Here is a 22,708-nt window from a genome sequence, read left to right as displayed (position 1 = left end):
AAGCGATCCAAAGCACAGAACGAAGGTTCTAAAGCGATTACTTTGAGCGCCTCATTATGCAGAAAATCCAGCGTCGTTGGCGTGGACCATGCGTTGGTCGTGCGCGAAATAGCTATCACTTCAAAATCCCAGGTTGGTCGCAGTCAGTCGCGGCCTGTGTTCGCCTCGCACTCTTCCGAGTAATTTAATGATGAAGATCTGCGTTTTACTCGTGTTCTTAATTACATCACGCAATCGATGCCCGCTATTGTGAAAGCTAACGCATCATACCCCCAAAGTGGAGCCTGAGCGTCCCTAGAATTTTTGCGTGGAGGAAAGGTCCAATGCGTTATCGAGGCTAGTCGAGCAAAACACTGACGCCGACAGCTGCCGGACATTTCGTATGTAGAAGTTTCAGAGAAGCGGACACTGTAGAAGAGCCGGCGAGGTAGCTCTCTTCATTAACAGAATCAGTGTTTTTCATACCTATATATACATTTATTCTCACGTTTCGGACATAAATCTGAAATACTAATACAAACATCATTTTCAAATAGTGAATAAAACTTCATGCTAGTTTGTAAGATTGGCAGTGCAAAATAACACTCAAGTGTAAAGTACATTCTCGCGACTTCCACATTTGAACGCAACAAGAAAAGGCAAACTACTTTTTAGGGTGGAATACTTCAAGGAATCGGTCTGTCGGCAAACTTGGCCAGCAGCTCCTTCTTGAGTATCTTTCCATTTTCGGCCTTCGGAAGCGAGTCAAGGAAGATGACTCCTCCGTAAAGGTACTTATAAACGGCCGTTTGCCCTGCGAATGAGAAAAAAAACACAACCATGATGATATTGACTAGCTTTAATAGTGTGTAACTCCATTGTAACTGATTATATTAGGGTTCACTGGGAAATAGCGCATTTTACCGCTGCAGTATTCAACCTGTCTTAAGGCTATGCATAAGAAACGCCTGTGTTGCTCTGCCTCCTAAAAATTCACGGGGGCACTTTGTCCACCTAAAGTGCGGTGAGGCGAAAGCATTTAGCGCGGTGTTGCTGCTTGTGTCGCTGATGCGGGTTTTTTCCACGAAGGCGGTATGCGTTGTAGTTTTAAATTTTTCTGTTATTTTTAATGTTTATTTCTGTTTGCTACTTTAATTACTTCATTTTCTATTTCTCTGTTATCTTATTTTTATTATTTTATTTTTATTTCTCTTTCCTTATTTTTCTCATTTTTATTTTCATACATTTCTAATTTTTTATATTTATTCTGTTTTGTTTTGATGTCGTCATCAGTTTTATTGACATCTACAGTGTGACACTTTTCTGCGAACACCCCGCGGGCGAGTCATGAACCTACAAAAGCTTTCGCCTTGAGACTCGCCACCTGCAGTCAATTCTACTGAATGCGCGCACCTGCGACGAGCTTCTTCAGCTCCTCCTCGATCGTACTGTGTGGCTCCGCGTAAGAAGCGTTGAGCACGACGCAGGCGGCGGGCGCCTCGCCGTACTTGGGGCTGGGCACTCCAACTACGGCCACCTCCGCGACCGCGTCGTGAGTCAGCAGGATCTCCTCGAGCTCGCTCGGAGCCAACTGGTTGTCCATGCATTTGATGAGCTGTTTCAGCCTCTCCACCATGTACAGGTGCCCCTCTCGGTCGTAGTGCCCGAGGTCCCCTGCACACAAACGCGCAAGTGGTCGACAAAAAGTTGCCTGAGACGAAGGATGCGTTCTAAATACATCTTACCTCGCCTGCTTAGACACCGTTTTACGTGGGCCAGCACTAGGCAGCTTCTCCCTGCCTAGTGCAAAGTCATTTCGGAACTTTAGCCCTTGCAGCACATGCTTTTTGCCTCAGTGATTTGTGTGCGAAGGACAAAATAACGAAACTTATTAGTCTGACGCACTCTCTAGTTGAAGGAAAGTATGTATTTGACGGAGGAGAGGTTTGGGTATTTTCACTCTCGGGCAACATGACCCCTTCTATGACTGAGGCCAGGCGTACTAGGCTGCATAACGTATATATGACCGGCACAGCTGCGGACGAATCTGTCAGACACACCACCAGGTATGATTTTGTGAAAGAGTTAGTTAGAGATTATTACGAAGGAAAACAAACTGTTAGGAGTACCAGAAAAGATCAGGGGAGTCAGGGAGGCCAACGCAATGAGAGCAAGCCGGGCGACCCGGTCGGCTCTCAATGTAGTGGTCAAGGTAGGTGCGAGCAGAGAATGAGTAACGCACAAAGTATACTCCCCAGTGGATGTCAGGGACTAATGACGTCAAGGGGTAATCTCGCAGAGCACCAACAGTCATCTCATCTGGTAGAGAACGGCGGTCGGGAATGCAGTAATAAAATGAGAATCCGTGCAACATGCTGCGAACGTCGTGATACACTGAACGCACTTCGTTCATCAGGCCTTCACTTGCACTGCACAGGCACAATGGGCTATCTGTTCAACGTTGTTAAACGAAAAAATTTACTGCCGTCAAAATAACTTTGCGGGGACTGACTGAAAAAATGAAAAAGCAGACGGTTTCGCATGGTGATGCACGGAATATCGTGCAGTAACGCAAGCTACATGCTGAAGGCATTTTACTTAAAGACATTTACCATGAAGGGCTTAAACATTAAGTCCTTTATTGTAAGGCATTTGCTCTAAAGCCCTTTAGGTAAATGCCTGGGCAAAGACTTGCCATGTGTACGCACTTGGCATGTTACCCATAACCAAGTGGTAAGGTGAGCCAAAAAGCAGGCTTCAGGGACGAACGCACCTATGTCCGAAAACGGAGAATGTTCCTAGTAGTACTACCGCAGTAAAATCCCATTACAAAATTACAAAATGTGAAAGCCTTCTTTGTTCTCTTTCTTGCAGTTTTGTAGTTCCTATTTCAAATAGCTGCCCCCAGCAGGACAGCGAATGAGTAAAAAAATCTACGAAGTTCAAAGCCTCCCGCTCAATACAGCACCATTGTTTTGTCATAATATCCCCCCAACCCCATCCCCATCACCTATTCCACACGAGAAACGGCTCGCCACATATCAAATATGGCCCAGCCCTGCACTCTCCACATGCTCGAAACATTGCCAAAATTTAAATTGTGCTATCTTGGCACGGCTTTATTTCCGCATGTAGATGAGAAGGGCTGAGTAGGGTAGGCTTTCGCAACTCAAACTGCCGAGGTAAATGCGGGGGACACTGGGTCAATAATTCCATGCAGAGTTACTCTACACATCAGGACTGTCAGCGGGAAAATCGCCAAAGGTGGAACAGAAGCAAGGCGGAAGTAGAAAAATGTGCAGCTAAGAAGAACGACAGATTTGATTTTGTTGATTTTCTTTTCGTTGTTCGTACGTACCTGTCCTAAGCCATCCGTCGCTGCTGAGGACGTCTGCGGTGGCCTCGGGACGTCGGTGATAGCACTTCATGACATGCGGACTCCGGACGCAGATCTCGCCCTGCTCAAACGGCTCCAAGAGCTTTCCGGTGTTCACGTCCACCACCTGAAAGACAAGCAACGCACAAGCATTTACTTTGTTTCGCTTTTTCTTCAATGTGCTACTAGCCTCAAAAGCTGCGAAAAAAACTGAAGACAAAGAGACGGCTGTCTTGAGTACTCTGCCAGCCTTTCCATCAAGCGTGGATAAGTGTCGTGAAGCTAACAACGTCAGAGAGTTCCCCTTTGTCGGCAGGTCCTCTCTGTTACCTTATATTCTTACACTTGAAAAACTTCTCATCACTTTTCTGATGTGAGAACAATTACATCTTCTTTGCTCTCGGGAACCAAATGAATTTCGCTGTTCCTACAGTGGATCTCTTCCGTAGCTTTTCTGGATAAACCAACAGATCGTTTTTTTTTTTGGAATGCTTCGTTTTCTTTTTTTTCTAATTCACTAAATTCATTAAATTACTGAGCGAGCTTATTAAGGTCGCATTCGGCTGTAGGTTTGCCATTTCGATGGCGCCAGGAGGAGGAGGAATGTTGGAAGAGGAGTTGGAGGAAAGTTGGAAGAGGAGAAGGAGGAGGAGGAGGAGGAGGAGGAGGAGGAGAAGGATGAAGAGTAGGAGGAGGAGGGGGGGGGGTCTGCCTGGTTGTCGGCCTGGCATGCTACCTGTGAGCATATTATGAAACCTGTGAGCATATTATGAAAAAAAACAGAAATTGGAAAATTAGCACCTGAATTGTTGGAGGAAACAAATTCTGAAATCATCGGCATTTGTACCCGTCAATATGTACTGTAGACGTTAAGCTTGTGTGGAGCACTCGACAAGTTTGCATTTGACAATAAATTTTGAAATTAGACAGTGCCTGATTATCTTTAGGTAACGCGCAAGATCGGTAACTATCGCTTGCTAAAAATTGCAGCACCTCAAGCACCTCTACAATTCAGAAGCTCTGGAAAGAAGTACTTTTCGGCTGGCAGCGCGCCGCTCGACACCTTTTCATTACTATTACAGCAACGTTACCGATGATATCCTATAAGAATCATGCGCTCACGGATGTTTCTGTCAGTTATCAGGATTCTTAACTGAACGTACCTGTTACTTTTTTTGCAACTTCCTGCTTGTGTCAACCAAATTAAAGAACCGCGGATGACCCGTTGATAAACGACAGATTTTGTTTGGAACTGATTAGAAACACATTTAAGTAGCCGGCGCTGGTCGTCATGTTCTTCCAGCGCAATATGGCGTAAGATAATATCAAGCTTCGGATATTATTCAAACAAACAAGTGGTCTGCTGTTACATGTGTCGGGATAGCCCCGGATCCTCTATAAACGGGCTTCTAATGGCTTCCTGTTTCGCAGACAGCTCAAACAGAAGGAAGTGTCACGTCCTGTCACATCGTTCCGAGTCTTGCAGAGACCTGCCTAAGCTGCGTTAAGACATTGGAGAAGGCAAGCCTGTCAGGCAACTTTTTCCGGTCCCAAATGTAAGAAAGAAAGATAATGCACAGTTCCAGGCATAATACACATTTAGATTCAACAAATTACCGCTTGTATTGGGCGAACACTGTGATGAGAGCCTCCTACCAGAAAGGTTGAACCCAGAACGAACTGCTTGTAGTTTTACATTCAAAGTGCGAAGCCAAAATTTTTAGAAGCATATTAAAAAAAAATGCCCGAGAATAGCGACCCTCTGTTTAGCCTTAATGAAAATTAATTAGAGTTCGCGTCCACATAATATATACTGTCCTTTACTAATCACACGAACGCTATTAATTTTTAGTGCAACGGTTTCTTCTGAATTAAAATTAATCAGAGTTCGCGTCCACATAATATAAACTGTTATTTACTAATCACACGAACGCTATTCCTTTTTTAGCGCAACGGTTCCTTCTGCCAAAAACCTGTCCCTTAGTTCTTTGAATTATTTTTATTGTTTTCACTCATAACACTTTCGTGAAACGAACGCAGATCCTACCATGCCAAACTCATCTCATTTCCAGACTGGGTAAACATTCCGTGCAAGTTTTCTTCAAGGACACGCCGATTTTTATCTGCATACTCCCACGCGTGCACATTTCGTGTATTTTTGCCATGCCTATATATTTCCTTTATTCTTTTTTGTCCCATTCGTGTTTCATTTCCTTTGTATTTTTATTATTCATGTTTTTACATGGATTGTAGCCTCTCATGTAATTCCGTCTAGCATTTAAGGATGAATAAATGAGATGAAGCAGCCGGAGCCAGCATCAAGCTCAGTTACTGCAAATGCCTTTAGCCTGCATCTTCTGGCATCGCTAGACTGCTACGCCACTCAGCACTTATTACTGTTCCTAAAATGCTGGAAAGGACGTGTTGCACTTTCTCTACGCTAAAATCTTTCTGCCTTGAATTAAAGCAAGGTTGTGCGCGTGCCCTAAAGCCTCATATCTCTCTCCCCAAATTCGGATCATCCCTTAAAATCATATTCGTCATGACAGCGCAAGCAGCTGCCAGTTAACCTGTGTATGTTTTCTTTTGAATTATTACTTGACAAAGCTGAACACAGGTTAAAAGGCGCACCGTATGAATGTACGAGGTCAATATTAGCCACCTCGGCCTCTTTACTGCACGCTGAAATCTGTACGAGCGTTATCTCGTCTCCATCACAACGTGACCAAACGCCGACAAGGGAATGGGAACCTCGGAATCGTGTCCATTGCAAAACGCCTTAGTCACTGAATACCACTGGCGTGGTGAACCCTTCTGATGACGCCTTGATTGTCCATATTATCTCTCAACATTAAAACCTGATACAAACAAGACGCCGCCGCACTGCTCAACGCACTGAATCTCAAGCTGGAAGACCCAATATTAGATGCCGTTATTTTCTCCAAGTTTAACCTCTATCGCAAAGATTGTAATGCTTCCGCCGGAGGCGTCTTTATGCTTGTTGATGAGCTAGTAAAAAACATGCCATTGCCGTTCATTGCCGCTTCATGAGACTCTACGCTTTTAAGCACTGAACTGTCGAATGTACATCACTTTTCCAACGGATCCTTTTACAGGCCCCCGAATAGTATTAATTCCGAACAGCTTGAAGCACTGATGTATTAGTCTTTCAGAGAGACGGCATTCTTCTTGCTGGGTACTAACCTACCTGAAATTTGCAAAAATTTATTGCCGGTTTCATGCAACAAATTCAGGGTGGACTCAGTTTTTGAAGCGCTTCTGAGTAACAATGCTCTACTGTTCTTGACCTCGTGCTCTGAAGAAATCCCGAGCTGGTTAGATCAGTCGCAAAAATTGCTGGGATTAGGGACCATGAGGTTTTTATAGTTGTTGTACTCAATAACCCTATAGAGATTCTAAACAAGCTATCCTTTAAGGTATTTTTATGATAGAGGCATCTTGCGTGAAAGATTACCTCTCCTCGTTTCTTTCCTAGTTTTAAGGCTGCTGCTTATTTATCGATATTAACGGCCTCTGGAGCTTTTAGAAGTCTCAGCTCATTGCTTTCGCTTATCACTGTCTTATCAATAAAAAGCCTGGACTATAATCTCTAAAAGATGCGAGGAGTGATGGTTCGCATGAAAAGCACGAGCATCACAGCTCCTCTGAAAAAATTACTGGATGAAGCTAAAGCTGAATCTTTTTTTCACTGAAGAAAAAAATGTTTACCGAACCAACAAAGGCATGGAAATATGTGAAGTCAAACAGGAAAGATTCGGTTGTATTCTTGCTATTTCTCATAGGCACACTACTGGCTCTGATGACTCTTACAAAAGGATGCTTTGTTCGATCCCGGCTGCAGCTGTCGAATTTCGATGTAGGCGAAATTCTAGAGTCCCGTGTGTTGTGCGATGTAATTGCACGCTAAAGAAACCCAGGGGGTCGAAATTTCCGTAGCCCTTCACTACGGCGTCCTTCATAGCCTGAGTTGTTTTGGGACGTTAAACCCCCATAAACCAAACATACTTCAAATAAGCATTCCCAGAACTCTAAAAAAGAGCCTTGCCGCCTATTCAGCAATGTTCCTAAATTCAAGTCCAATTTTGTTATCTTGGAAAGTGGAGTGTTCTTCTTACTTAAGCGCCTCAATGCGTCTCCTGATTCAGGCCAAGACACGATTTATATGCCTGTTTTCCAAGAACTTTCCCGAGCACTGACACCGTTTCTTGTCTTTTTGTTTAAAAAACGCTATTGGACAGTAAGTCATCGTCAGAATGCTGTACCCATTCACAAGTCTGCCGGAAAACAGACTTTAGTGAATTATTGTTTCATCTCCGACCAGTGGGCTGAAAATATTTGGAACAATAATTTATAGCGCTTTGATAAAGCCCCTAGAAGCCAGCAAATTTTATCTCGCAATACCAGCGAGATTCCAGTTCCGGGCTATCATGCGTTATCAAACTACGAATTTTACATCATATTTTGTTTTCTTATGATAAAAGAATTCAAGTTGTTTCTGGGTTTGGTTTAGTTTCGTTTAACGTCCCAAAGCGACTCAGGCTGTGAGGGACGCCGTAGTGAAGGACTCCAGAAGTTTCGACCACCTGGGGTTCTTTAACGCGCACTGACATCGCACAGTGCATGGGCCTCTAGAATTTCGCCTCCAACGAAATTGCACCTCCGCGGCCATGATCGAACGCACGTGTGTTTTTTTCTTCCATTAATGAGAAAGCACTATATGCCCTATTAGTATAAAAGCCTTCCGCCATGGTTGCGGCGAAATTCCTCTGACATCACCGTGCTCTTGCATGGCGTCAGCAGTTGACCATAAGATAGTGACTTCTGCAACAAAGAAAAATAATAAATGTCATTGAAATGTCATTGGCGTAAGTGGCTCATGTGCCAGTGGATACTTCAATCGCGCTTTGAGGTATGTGGCGGTGGTGTCCAACTGGAAAACACCGTGCTTTTGCACAGTATTTCTTGCTTAGCAATCTAAACCGCCAGCCTTTTTTTTTTTTTAATGACTCCCACAGCGTACAAATGCGGTGCCATCACAGTCTGCGAAAAGATGAAGAAAACGCTTACTTTCACTTCGCAGCCTGCGGTGGGGAGTCCCATGTGATCTGTGGTGATCTCGTCAACCTGCGTGGCACTGACCAAGCCGAAGGTCTCGGTCATTCCGTACACGTTTGCCAGCGTGGACGGCGTCAGCACGTCACAGATGTCTCGGCACAGGCTGCTCGACATGGGGCTACCACCGTACATTATCTTGTCGATATGCGGCAGCTTTCGCCGCGTGCTCTTGGCCTCGTTAATCAGCATTTGCAATTTGATTGGAAGGCTAATCACCGACGTGACCTGCGAGACAATGGTGAAAGCATTTGATGACTCCGTGAATAAAAATTTCAAACCGGGCGATAACATCATCCGTATGACGCCTTTCAGTAATTTTTAATTGAATTCACATTGAAACCAAATCTAGAGATACACGTTCTCCGTGCTTCCCTCTGTGTGCTTAAAATATGTAAGCACTGTATTCGTTTTTTTTTGTACCTCTCTCTTGTGTAATGTAGATTGTACGGAGCACTTGCGGTATTGAAAGCGAATAAAATAAACAAGTGTCATTCAGTGTTGCCAAGACATCAGCACTAAAGCGATATTAGACTGCAAGAAAAATTCTGGGCATGCGGCAGCAGTGCGGCAGTAGTGCAGCAGTAAACACGAAAAAGCTATTCTCATTTGCAGCAGTTATCCGACATCCATGCCAAGAGCCTGCTGGGTACGAAAGCTACTTAAAATCCACTGTTGAGCACTGGTGCTCACAGGCGCTACGGGTCATGCCGTGGTTGAAAGCTCGCGATATATTTTGAAATCTGGTGCTTCCCTACATAAACCGAAATTACTTGGGTGTTTTCGCATTTCCCATTTGTTTAAATTAGGCCGCAATGCCAAGGAAGTGAGGTCGTGAAGCCGCGCTCACACCGCTGAACGCCACAGCCCTGAGCTATCGCGGTGCCCGTCTCAAGAGCTGAATTAAATTACACTAAACTCGAGGGCGTGAAGTGATCTGTACGGAACGGTCCCCGTCAAACCCCGCGTACATTATAGGTTTACGGGGGTTCAACATCCCAGAGCGATTAAGGCTATGAGGGACTCCGTAGTGAAGGGCTCCGGAAATTTCGATCACCTGGGGTTCTTTAACCCGCACTGACATTTCACAGTACAGCGGCCTCTAAAATTTCGACTCCATCGAAATTCCACCTCCACGGCCGGGATCGTACCCGCGTCTTTCAGGTCAGCAGCCGAGCCCCATAGCCGCTGAGCCACCACGGCGGCCCGCGTACATTATAATACGCATTTGTTTTTTATAGCGTTATAAAGTCAAGGTGCTATTTCAAGTTGTCGAGTAATGACAGCGCTACTACGTAGTCGCCTTTTCAAGAATTCGGTAGCAATACTCGCGCTCTGAGTAGCCTGCCAAGTTGCTTGTTTTGTCTCAATGAGCGTTCCGCTCGCTGCTCACACCAGACAAATAGAATAAAAAGACAGGCGATTTTTGGTTGATCGTTTGAATGCTCAAGCAGCCAAGCGTTCGTTATATACAAGGTTACCACGCAAAGTTCTTTTTATCTGAGGCAGCATACTGGTTTCGGTAAATGTGAGGTTAACACACTGAAGTTCGTTGTTTAGGCGGTGGCATACTAAGCTTCGTTATATCCGAGATAGCATAATAACTTCGTATAGATAGAACACTAAGTTCATTAGTGGCCGGGGGGGGGGGGGGGGCGGCGGTTGCCACCCGCCTCTAGCTACTGACAGACGGCTGCCGCCGTCTCTGCTTGCACAGACCTCTCCAGTGCGAACGCATTAACTCCTAAACTTCTGAGCCCCAACAATAAGATCACTTGTGATGGTCATTTAAATATATATTTTGTCGCGTATATATTAAACCAAATATACGTCACAGGTTAGTTTTTCTCTTGTTTATGATGTCGTAAAGGCCTGTAGCATTTAGAGTGGAAATGGGTCAGAGAAAGGACTGTTGAACCTAGGGCAGCAAATGTTTCTTCGTGAACATTCATTGAAATGCCTGGAGTTAAGGAATATAGCTTCATTCACGTTGAACATGTAGAGTGCCTAGACGAGAATGAAAGAGCACCACAAGAGAGAGGGGTGAGCGAAAATAAAACAGAAAAGAAACGAATTACTTGAGAAGCGCCCTCATAACACACCAGAGAAGCATTTCACAAAAAGCAGCTCGATTACTGAACGCTGCAGGTGCCAGTTACACGACTTAATTTTAAAGAAATGATGCGTCGTTATAGCTGCAGAAAAGAAATCTCCATGCTTTAAAAGTGATCGGATGTCTTGAGTTACCGCGGTATGTAAATTCTTATGGTTGCCAACTGCCATACAAGGCTTAAGAACTATGCTATCACCTCTTGCTCAAATAGAAAGAAAAGGTACCTTAGATTCGTAAGATCCACCAATGGTAATTTTTCCCATAATTAGGGCAGTTAATTTGGATTATGTGGATGCCTCACAGATGGTATCGCGTCTCTGCGCAGAACGTGATCATCGCCGCACTGCCAGCAAACTCAAGTAAGGCATAGGCTATAAGAAAAAACAGTGCGCCTTCTCTTAGGACCAGCAAAAACACTCAATGCGAGAAGTGTGCGTGTTACTCACTCTTGTTTTAAAGGTATCCGCTGCTGTGCGAGAACAAAATCTGGTACATATGTACCTTTAGCGCGTACCTTGGGCCCTGGCATGCGAACCTTGGGCCCTGGCATGCGAACCTTGGGCCCTGGCATGCGAACCTTGGACTTCCCATGTGTACCTTGGACTTCCCATGTGTACCTTGGACTTCCCATGTGTACCTTGGACTTCCCATGTGTACCTTGGACTTCCCATGTGTACCTTGGACTTCCCATGTGTACCTTGGACTTCCCATGTGTACCTTGGACTTCCCATGTGTACCTTGGACCTCCCATGTGTACCTTGGACCTCCCATGTGTAACTTGGACCTCCAATGTGTAACTTGGACCTCCAATGTGTAACTTGGACCTCCCATGTGTAACTTGGACCTCCCATGTGTAACTTGGACCTCCCATGTGTAACTTGGACCTCCCATGTGTAACTTGGACCTCCCATGTGTAATTTGGACCTTGCATGTGTACCATGGACTTTGCATGTGTACCTTAGACCTAATTACCTTGTACGTTTGGACGACATCCACAAATTTGTCCAGCGGTAGCGTGATCTCGCGAAGGATGGTTGTAGCGCCGCAGCACGGGCCAAACGTGTTGAGCGTGAAGCCGGAGACATGAGTGATTGGATTCCAAGCCAGGAAGACGTCACCTTCGGTAACGAACCCTAGCTTGCTGAAAGAAAAAGAAAGGAAACATCGTGTCCTCGTTTTTGAAGCACGCATTAATGAACATTGTGATAGTCGCAGTACGTATACAAAAGTGGCAGCAATATGCCCACCAATCGACAATTTGCATTTCAATGTAGCGGTACAGATCTATACAAAATCAAGCCATCTAAAACGGTCCTGCGCCAAAGAATAATGCGCACAGTTATTTCTTAACAAAGAAAACCCCGTGTTAAATCTGTAGCCGAACATGTCGCACCTCAAAATCATAAGCGCACTGTTCGACTGATAGTTTTTGACATTGTATTGCCTTCAGAACCGTAGAAGCTCATTTGTCAACCCAGTTCATTGTACCGATTCGAGAGCCGAAATATTCGGTTTGATAGCCACAAATACTGCCAAGACATCGCGAGGAAATGCCGTTTCTTTGTTGGTTTATTATCCACCAAACCAGCCGATTAGAGTGAGTGTCACGTTTGGTTGCGTTTCGCTTGAGGCAAAATGCTGAAGACGCTCGCATGCTGTGCGGTGCCAGAGCGCGTTAAAAAAGTCAAAGTAGGTGAAATATGCACCATGAGTACACAGAATCTCTCTAGAGGGGACTCCGGACTATCATCCCCCACAATACGTGCAGATTCAGCATGTTGAGTACCACATAGCATGTCATCTAGTAACCTCAACATTTGCCGTCACCTCAGCTCCACCAGCAGCTCAAAGCAAATGAAAGAACCCAGCCGATTCTACGCAGATTGAGACACAGTAAAGTATGCGTCACCATTGTGTATAACGCTCTAGCAGTTCCCTGCCTTGCATAAACGTCGACAGTTCATCGTAACGCCCTGCTTTTAAAGTATATTCTAGCGCAGAAGTAGTTCCTTGGGAAGCTGCAAGGAAGATGGGCGAAAGCAATTTGCCCGAAAACTACGGACTGCATAATGATTTTACGTTTGAATGTGAAAACTGCTTGAACGCTCTACATAAGGGTGACGCAGACTGTAGAAGTAAGCGGTCGCGCTGCGTCGAAATAACGTGCGAGTGTGGTTAAGTCAACCCTGCAGCGTGGTGCCAGCCAACGTAGGTATAGGTTACTTCAGGTATTCCATTCCAGGTAGCCTTTTTACTGACGACCAGTCTGAAAGATACTGGGTTGTGACAAACACTGCATCATGCTTTACTATTTCCATTATTTCCACTTACCATTACTTTGTCGTGAATACGTGCAACTATGAAAATTTTTGGCACCTTTATACGGAGCCACTTGAGTTCATAGTGGCAACAATTTTTCCTCGAAATTTTTCCCATTCTTTTAGTTCTGAACCTTCCCTAGCATAAGGATTGCTAGCTTCTACAATATTTTCTCCGCTGCAATACAGAGCACTTGAATACAGACAAACGCGTGATGCAAGTGAAGCATGTCTTTGCAACAGCTATGTTGTCAACCGTAAAAATTGTTGCAACATGTTACCTACTGTGCCGTCGCGACAAGAATTGTTATAGGCACGACAAATTTACTTGAGAGTAGTAACTTGAGAGTTACTTGAGGCCGTTACTTTTTTCGTTATGTAAACAGTATAGCCGTTACAAAGCAATAAAAGCCAAGCTCGCAAGCCAGGCTGGCTGGTGAAGTTTGTGCTTTCTACACACACACTGAGATGTAAGCTGGACTGCTGCAAATTTGCTACAAACTGGGAAAAATAAATTACTGGACATTCCTTGACTGTACTTCATTCCTTCCGCTAAATGCATACCTGAAAGATAAGAATGTCGAAACGTAGGCCTTATGGGTTATTTCCACGCCCTTCGGCAGCCCTGTGGAGCCAGATGTGTACAGAATGACAATCACATCTTCGTTTGGGTCAACAGGTACGTCCGCTTCTCGCCACGAATCCTCAGTATTGCTTTGAAACTTGGTAACATTTATGAAGCCGGGCACCTCACCGATGGCGCATGCCTGCAAGGAACAAGATAAATTAAAATAAAATTTCTGCGAAGTCGAGTTCAGCGCAGTGGAATACAAGTGTCCATCTATTCGTGGTGAAATACATTGCCTTACATTTCATTGTATTGAAATTAGATAGTTTACGTTTGGTTTACGAGAGTTTCACGTCCCAAAGCAACGACTCAGGCTACGAGGCACGCCGTAGGTAAGAGCTCAGGAAATTTAAACTCATTGGGGTTTTCTAACGTGTACTGACATCGCGCAGTACATGGCCTTCTAGAATTTCGTTTCCATTGAAAATGCTAGATACCCAAAATGCTAGAAAGGCTATGAAACTTGCAACTTAAAACATGGCAGTGATGTCACGTACAGACAATCATTTTGCAAGTTACAGCCGAAAGACGAGAGAGAATGAAGTACGAAATGCAGATGTATATGCTACAGCAGTTGGAAATTGGGCAAACTGTGACAGCATAAGTAGAGCGTAGTATTGTGTCCTAAACGACTTACAGTCAAGCGTAGTATCACATGAAACAAACAATTTCATAATGATTCTTAAACTAAATTTGTGAATAACTTTTGGATATACACACCAAGACTAGCTAGAAAAAGTTGTTTCTATCACGCATAATTAAGGAGTAATCATGAAATGAATGCCCGAACTTCGTAGGTTCATATTGCCCACGGCTGTACTCCCGCTGCAGATGAGTAAAGAAAGCGAGTGACGCCAGATGGTCGTTAACACGACCGATATCCTTACTGTCACAAGTGACAACGTACCAGACCAAGCAATGAAAAATGTCGACTTGTTTACATCGGCGTACAAAGTTTCCAAAAAATGCTTACTTAACTCTTAAAGTATGAACATCGTGCTGGCGTTAACTATAGGTGACACCATTTCCTGGAGCTTTGACAATAAACCTCGGAAATGAGAACGAAAACTCATTTCGTGCTTTGTTCCTTCTATTCTAAGCAAACGTGCTTTTTGCCAACTAATGGGCAGTTTATAAGGTTTTCATTGTTATACGTCCTTTATAATAATAATAATAATAATAATAATAATAATAATAATAATAATAATAATAATAATAATAATAATAATAATTGGTCTTTGGGGAAAGGAAATGGCGCATTATCTGTCTCATATCGTTGGACACCTGAACCGCGCCGTAAGAGAAGGAATAAAGGAGGGAGTGAAAGAAGAAAGAGGAGCCGTAGTGGAGGGCTCCGGAATAATTTCGACCACCTGGGGATCTTTAACGTGCACTGACATCGCACAGCACACGGGTGCCTTAGCGTTTTGCCTCCATAAAAACGCAGCCGCCGCGGTCGGGTTCGAACCCAGGAACTCCGGATCAGTAGCCGAGCGCTCTAACCACTGAGCCACCGCGGCGGGTCAAACTACTGAGAGGCATCGTTCTATTTCAATGTCAAGAAGCTAAAAGCCTGTGAACATTACAAGAACGATTTCTAGGGCGAAGCAACGAATTATTCATGCACAAGCAGCGGTAGAGGGCAAAGAGAAAACCCGTTGTGGTCGCAAAATCGAGCAGAATTGTGCGAACACTGGAGTTTCTCACTTCGCGCGGGTGACTTCTATAACAAGAGAATCTAGCTCGTCCACTTCCCGAAAGTTCGTGCACCTAGTGCCATTACAACACCAATCTCCTAAAGAATTCACAATGGTGAGTTTATTAGTCTAGATGGTGATGTTTTAAGAATGGCGCCACGGCAGGTTTCAGCCAGAAAACGCCATGGCACAAGATATTTGTGGTACACAAAGCGGAAGTGGGGTAAAGGACCCATTTGCGAACATTTACCTCCAGAAAAGCCGAACACCAGGCCAAAGAAAAGGTTGTACCCATTTTCTGAGAGAGAGCTGGGAATCGATCCTCGCATCTCCCGCATGTAGGAAGTTTATTAGGTTATTTATCAGCGCAAGCTGCCTATTAATGCAGAATAATCAGTACCGTACAGGTATTCACCTATTTCTTCCAATTTACTGCGCGTGATGCAGGTGTACTACTACAGAATGGAGCACACAGGCTTCATTTCCGAAGAAGTGAGGATTGGGCGAGTTGGTGGTGATCCTCGTATTAAAACCTAGCGCTAAAAAACACAGACAGAGGACGAGACGGGACACACGGAAGACGCTGTCAATCATGTCAATCAGCGCCTTCCGTGTGTCTCGTCTCGACCTGTTTTTTTAGCGCTGGTTTTCATTTCCGACTTTGCAGTTCTCTGATATACTTGACACGCACAGAAAACAAATATGAACTACGAGTAAAAGTATTCAATCTAAGTAGCGTCCATTACAGCCTTCAAGGTCTTTCGACTACCATAAACAGCGCAGGCCCTGCGACAGCAAGCTCCATGCGGCACTTTTTTTTTTCGTGCCAAACAAGATACCTTGAAGATCCCGAGATCTTCCTAAATTACCAGACAAATTCCGAGCACCAAACGAAGTTTGCCCACCTTTAAAGGAATCTTCTCCATAACTTGCGAGGCTTTCGATGAATTGGCAACATCCGTAAGAATCCACTCGCATGTACTGTCTTCAATTTCGTATCTCAGCTCTCCTGCAAAGGACAAGATAGTAGACAAGTAGACACAGTGAAAGGAAAATCTCACGCAAAAAAAAGTTACACTTATCTGCGGCTTCCAGTGCAAGTTAGAGCATTCAAGATGAATGTGCGCTTTACATACTCAACAGTTCTGAACAAAAGCATTATTGAGTGGGAAACCGCTTATGAACGCAATTTTTTCATATAATGCTAGATTTCACTAAACAATCAATATAAACGCAGATCACCTGACTGCTGTCATACTTTTTTTTCTCTTAACGCTTTTGTTATCGTCAAAAGCGTTCTCCATCGGTTATCTATGGCAGTCCTAACTGTTCGATGGGATTGATGGAAACAGCCTAAAAACAAGATTTTCTCATAGATCAAAAGAATAAAACATTGCCTTCAATATTTCCACAATAGCACGGTACAATTTCCAACTTTAAATTTTTTTCCCCTAAGTGTTGGACATGTACCGCTCGATGGAGTTGCCAGAAGTCGCTACCCCCAGCTCAGTTTTCCAAGTATCCAATAGCTTCTTATGTGAATGTTTCGCACTACTGAGAGAGTGTCTTTTTTGCCGTAGTTCGTACTGTCGTTTTTGGAATCTTTTCTTTTCGTTGACTTTTTGCGCCAATCTGGCACCAGTACTGCTCTTTTGAGGTTTCAGCAAAAATCTGAGAGTTGCTTATCTCCTGTTTTCTCGTTTGTTATTAGACGACCAAAATTTCACTTGACATAACTGATTTCAAGCTAGACAATCACTTCGGAATAGTGTACATTGGTCGTCCAATGCAGCGCTTCAGAGACAAGCACGAGGACTCAAACGCTACGTTGTACCTTATAATTGCAGTAATATAAAATTATTTAGGATATTTTATTCGCCGTCTTGCAAACAAATGCACAAGAATGCCGACCCCTAACAGCAAACGGGGAGCTCGCACGACCAGGCCCGGTGGCATATGTTGACGATAGAAACGACTACACGGTTGCGTACATATTGGGAATATTGATCAATGTACGTAAATTAACGTATATTATGGTATTAAAGGTATTATTATCTACTGTTCACACTGTATATAACTTCACGTAAAAGTCTGCCTGACAAAGCAGTAACAAGGATAATCATTTTTCAAGTCAATTCAACAGTGGTCTATAAAATACGCTGCTGCGAAGGGTTCATTTCGACCACACAAGGTTCTTCAATTCGCTCCGAAACCTATAAGTACACGACTTTGAGTTTCCCGTCCACAGAAATGCGGCCAGCACATCCGGGTTTGAACCCTCGTGCTCGATAGCAGTACGTCGCGACCACTGATACACGATGAAGAATGCACACAGTGTGCATTTACCATTGTCCGCTCTCGCAACCGCCACCTCCCACTGTCACTTCGCCTTCCTCATCCCACTTTTCCTTTGCCTCCTATCCCTGAAAGTAGAAATGGAATTGACGCCGCCGCGGTGGCTCAGTGGTTAGAGCGCTCGGCTACTGATCCGGAGTTCCCGGATTCGAACACGACCGCGGCGGCTGCGTTTCGATGGAGGCGAAACGCTAAGGCGCCCGTGTGCTGTGCGATGTCAGTGCACGTTCAAGATCCCCAGGTGCTAGAAATTATTCCAGAGCCCTTCACTACGGCACCTCTTTCTTCCTTTCTTCTTTCACTTCCTCCTTTATCCCTTCCCTTACGGCGCGGTTCACGTGTCCGCCAATATGCGATACAGATACTCCGCCATTTCCTTTCCCCAAAATCCAATTATGACCTCTCCACTACTAACCCGCCACCTCCCATTGTCTCTTTGTATTCCCTATCCCACACTCCCTCTCTTTTTAAAGTTGAGAGGGAATTTTTGCGCTCTTCACTTTGCGACCTGCCACGGACAGATTTTATCACGTACAAATTTTTCCGACATTAGAAGCTGCGTATTTGAAATACACCAGCCTTTCACCAGCGAATAGGCGCAGGGAAGTACAGGGTCCATGCCGGCAGGTTGAAACGTAAAGCGTATTTGTATCTTTTACTGTTGCAGCCGATACTAAAATCTTGTGTTCCAAGTACTGCTCTCCTTTATACGATCACATCTAGCGCAAATCATGTTTCTGAATACCGGCTAGACCACGTTAACAAAGTAATCAGAACTGAACATTTCCCCCCTCGAAAGTGTCTAGGCTGAATTTTTTTGTTGTTCATTCAATTAGAGTGCTCTGTGGCGTTGTGTTGGGTTTCATTGCGCGTCAACAACCAAGGTAGTCATTCGCCAAACACGCGGTTAAATTCTATTTCGTATTAAAAACGCATTTAAAAAATCCGTTTTTAAAGGCTTCAATTTTAATTTTAAAAAAAGACGTGCCTCCTACACATTGCCTCCTAGCGGCCAGCTAGATTAGAATGAGATGCGTTCATCATAGTACCTTGTAAACAGTTTCCTTAATTTGTCATGTTTGGTGCATTAGAGTACAATGTGCTCGATAGTCTACTCGTCTACATATGTAGGTTTTTCTTGCTTCAGAAGCACGTATTGTGTGTAAGATGCGCATTTCCAATGCGAAGGCAACGTAGAATCCACGCGTCACCCACATGAAAAAAAAATTAAAATTGGTTTTTGCGGAAAGAAAATCGCGCAGTATCTGTCTCACATATCGGAGAACACCTGAACGGCGCCGTAAGGAAAGGTATAAAAGAGGGAGTGAAAGAAGAAAGGAAGAAATTGATGCCGTAGTGAGTCTTCTGAATAATTTCGATCGCTTGGGGATCTTTATCGTGCACTCACATCGCACAGCACGCGGGCAACTTTTGAGTTCTACCTCCATCGTAACGCGGCCGCCGTATTCGGGTATGCGAACAGCCATTTGGTGTTTCCACATGTTATGTAAACCCAATAGTATTAGCATATAAAAACCGCGTGCCTTCTTGGCGAATAAAAGTTAACCTGCATATGCGTCGTTGCCTTACGACTGTATGTTAATGAGTAGTGTCATTAGAAAGCAAAATTAAAAATAAATAATTCATACAAAAATCAGTTTCTATATTCAATATGTTCAAGTAGAAGAGAATATCCGCACGAAACGAATAATCGCGTAGGTGTCCGGACCCCGTAGACTATCTGATACGGGCCTCAATTGGACTTATGTTTGGAAATGTGGAGGAGAGTTTGAATTTTGATTCACTTACGCCGGCGGTTGGCCCGGTATTGCACTGCCTCCGGGATCGGCCTTGGTCTTTATAACGCGCGTCTTTACTATTCTGTATTTCTATCCCATCTTTCAACTCTCCTATGTGCACGTGGTAGCGATTGTGGCTCGGCTTGAGCCAGTGGGCAGGCCTGTGCGCTTTCCTTTTCTTTCTTCCTGGCAACAACAGACAGAACGAATAATCGCGCAAAACAGCGAAGTGCTGGCGGCGGCGCTGCGGTACGGTGACCTAACTTCCAATGGACGTCAGCCCAGCTTTCTGTATATGATAGGCCTCTAATTTCCCTCTTGACCCGCTCCTTGCCTCTGCCGATAAACATTGCCTTTTCCAACACTGGTTCACATCCTTCGCAATGTTTGCAGTAATCTGGAAGGTTCCCCTTGCATTGTTTTTCATATACCGCCGGTGTCCGCTCACCGTCTCACTGAAACATCGGCCGGTCTGGCCGATGTTGACATGCCCGCACTTGAGCGGTATCCCGTACACGACCTCAGATTGGCAGTCAGTAAACTGCAGGTCATGCTTGATAGCGCATCTGGGCGGTCATCTGGCCATCATAGAGCACAGCTTTCCAAGCTTGCACTATGCTGAAAAAACACGTTCACACCATATCGACCGCTCATCTTCTTGGTATTCTGCTCTAAATTGCGTATGTAAGGGATTACTGCCACAGGCCTCTTGTCTCTCTGTTTTCCTTGTAGTTCGCCACTGGACGTTTCATTTCTTGAAGCAGTTTCACACACACTAGTTACCAAGAGGCGCGGGTAGCCAGCGTTATCGAGTCGCTGAAGCTGCTTGTCAAATCCAGGAAGCACACAGTACTTGCAGGGTATCAAGAGAGCTGTGTGTAGGCACGTCATGGCGATTCTGCGTTTCACCAGTTTGGAATGGGCACTGCTGAATGGCATAAGGCTTTTCTTGGACCTGAGGTAGTATATGCTATACGCTGGAGCAGAAAAATCGAACATTCAGAAACTGGATTTTCCTTCCGTGAGGCAGTTTATAAGTTGAAGCAAGCCCTTGAGAATTGTGTCCAAAAATGATAAGAACATTTACAACCGCTTCGTCAAATATAAAAACGTGGTTTTATTAAAAACAATAAAACAATCATCTACAAACTGGAACATCCATCTAACAGGTGTCCCGTTCAACTGCGTACTGATGTGCTTGTCAATATAAGATAAAAAGATTTCCGTTAAAACGTGGTTAATAGACGATTCAACGCAAATTCCTGCTCTCTGCAGACAAAACTTTCGGTTAAACTCAATGACTGTTGATTGAAGATAAAATTCAAGCAACGGCATAAAATGGTCACTCAACCCCAATGGCATTCTGACATCAAAAACACTTCCCCAATTCTGTTTTCATGTCAGAAATAACCGACTCAATTCTAAGAAAGGGGTCATGCAGACAAATATTCTTCAAATAACGTTGTAGACATCCACATACATGGGATTATCAAGATCCCTTTTCAGAAACAATGACACGCTTGAGGTATTCAGGCTTATGTGTTTTGCAGTGAAAAAAAAACATTTTTTCCTGTGTTTACGAGCTTGCGCAATGATTCTAAGCAAAGATGCACTAGTAAATTCAAAGCAACATTCTTTTACTTATTAGGACGAAATTTGATGGGTTCGAAATTTTTATCTATCATATACAGAAAGCTGGGCCCACGTGTATTAGCGCATCATCGGTCAGACTCAGCGACCACCAAATATATTTTTTTAGACGGACACGGGCAGACCCTGATAATGTGTCATTGTTAGGTGATTATGTACTTTTTTCCTGATACATTGTTTTGGCTGCGTTAATGTACTGGCGTATAAAAAGACGGCGTTTTCAGCAATAAACTCAGTCGGTAGTACGCGCTCTTTCTATCTACCCGGCATTTCTCGTGTCAGTTTCTTTTTCACCGTTAAAATTTATATTTATGACTATTACCGTCACGTCACTTCATAGTAAAGTTACCCCTTTGCTACCGACAACGACAGCAAATAATCCAGCGCTGCATCTCATAATCAGAAATGCGAGAGCTACGCATGAGCCATGGCCACTAGGATCTGGCATCAAAGGAGGGTTTACTGAACCTGGCTGACGCCTAGCGCGTCGCCCAATCATGGAGGCCGTCAATAAGTATTATGAATACTGTGACTCAAATGGATTGCGTCGGGGCGCTGAACACTCTTTCCTGCACAGACAAATCATGGCAACATGCTGTGCGGAGTCGGAGAGGGCCCCCTTTTAGGAGAACAGTCCTTGAAGCAAGTATGGCGTGCCTTATCCCAACTTGGAGCCAAATATCCGAAAGTTACACGAAAACTTGTGAACATGTTCGATTCGGTTCGAACAATTTCGAACATGCACCGACTCGTTCGCCGGACCAAATCACAGGATATTTGATTGGCTTTTCGAAAAGTGAATATTCGCACACCCTAGCAGTAGGCAAGTCCTATCGAAATCCGAGCATTACCGTGACAGCACTTTCAAGGTATTGAGGGCTCGAGAAGCTTTTTTAGGCTGCTTATGTGTGTTAAAATTACAAGTTTTTTTCTTCAAGAACTATGCCCAGAACTTTCTGTTGGTGTTTTAATGATAGTGCTTCAAAATGGAAGCAATCCAGTGGTCTGTGATGCTACAACGCCAGGGAGGTCTGTGTGTGTGCGACTCACTTTCGACGGAGGTCGTCCTGGCCATGACCAGAGTACCGCCAGCGAAGACTACGCCCATGGCGGCTACGATGTTGTCGAGGGAGTTTCCCACTTGACAGCAGACTCGCGAGCCTTTCTGGAGGCCCTCCCGGGAAAACCCGGCTGCGCAGCGGCGGATTCGGCTTAGCAGCTCACCGCCAGTCAGGTGTGCGTCAACGTCAACCTGCGACATGCATAGACATGCACACAAACTGAACCTGCGTGCGTTTGTTAGGCAATTGTTGAAATCGGTGGTCGGTTCAAAGTAAACACTGATTTCGACACCACAAAAAGTGTTAGGGTTTTAGCAGGTTTAAACCGAGTACACATGCGAAAGCACGTGTTTACCCTGGTAGGCTTGTTTTGCTTTGTGCTTAGCTTGTGTTTACTCTAACGCCAGGCGTCATTGTCTCTGGCGATGCCATAGTGCTCTCGTTCAGTGGCCAGCGAAGCTGATGTGTTCGCGCCACCGCGGGTTCGAAACCCAGTCGCGTCATTATTTTATTCCTCCAGGTTGGCCAACGTCACCTGCAAGGTCAAGATTCAGGCAAGATTCTTAGTTGGAACAATGTTAGGTAAACTCACCCTCAAA

General features: G+C 44.5%; 1 protein-coding gene across 3 annotated transcripts in view; it reads right to left on the bottom strand.

The window, feature by feature from the left end:
• Positions 1 to 455: 455 nt before the first annotated feature.
• The window catches only part of LOC144125144 (uncharacterized), a 41,939-nt gene continuing 19,686 nt past the window's right edge, over positions 456 to 22,708 (bottom strand). For all 3 annotated transcript variants that reach the window (XM_077658262.1, XM_077658263.1, XM_077658261.1), the window contains exons 3-10: positions 22,099 to 22,300; positions 16,150 to 16,253; positions 13,484 to 13,686; positions 11,574 to 11,742; positions 8,444 to 8,716; positions 3,338 to 3,482; positions 1,393 to 1,653; positions 456 to 793 (exon numbers count right to left, since the gene is read on the bottom strand). In XM_077658262.1, the coding sequence (XP_077514388.1) occupies positions 666 to 793; positions 1,393 to 1,653; positions 3,338 to 3,482; positions 8,444 to 8,716; positions 11,574 to 11,742; positions 13,484 to 13,686; positions 16,150 to 16,253; positions 22,099 to 22,300 (1,485 nt within the window). In that variant the 3' untranslated portion in view covers positions 456 to 665. The remainder of the gene's footprint in view (positions 794 to 1,392; positions 1,654 to 3,337; positions 3,483 to 8,443; positions 8,717 to 11,573; positions 11,743 to 13,483; positions 13,687 to 16,149; positions 16,254 to 22,098; positions 22,301 to 22,708) is intronic.

This window comes from Amblyomma americanum, chromosome 3, assembly GCF_052857255.1.
Source record: "Amblyomma americanum isolate KBUSLIRL-KWMA chromosome 3, ASM5285725v1, whole genome shotgun sequence".
Classification (NCBI taxonomy): domain Eukaryota; kingdom Metazoa; phylum Arthropoda; class Arachnida; order Ixodida; family Ixodidae; genus Amblyomma; species Amblyomma americanum.
Note: the sequence above shows the minus strand (reverse complement) of the source record. Positions and strands in the feature narration are given on the sequence as shown.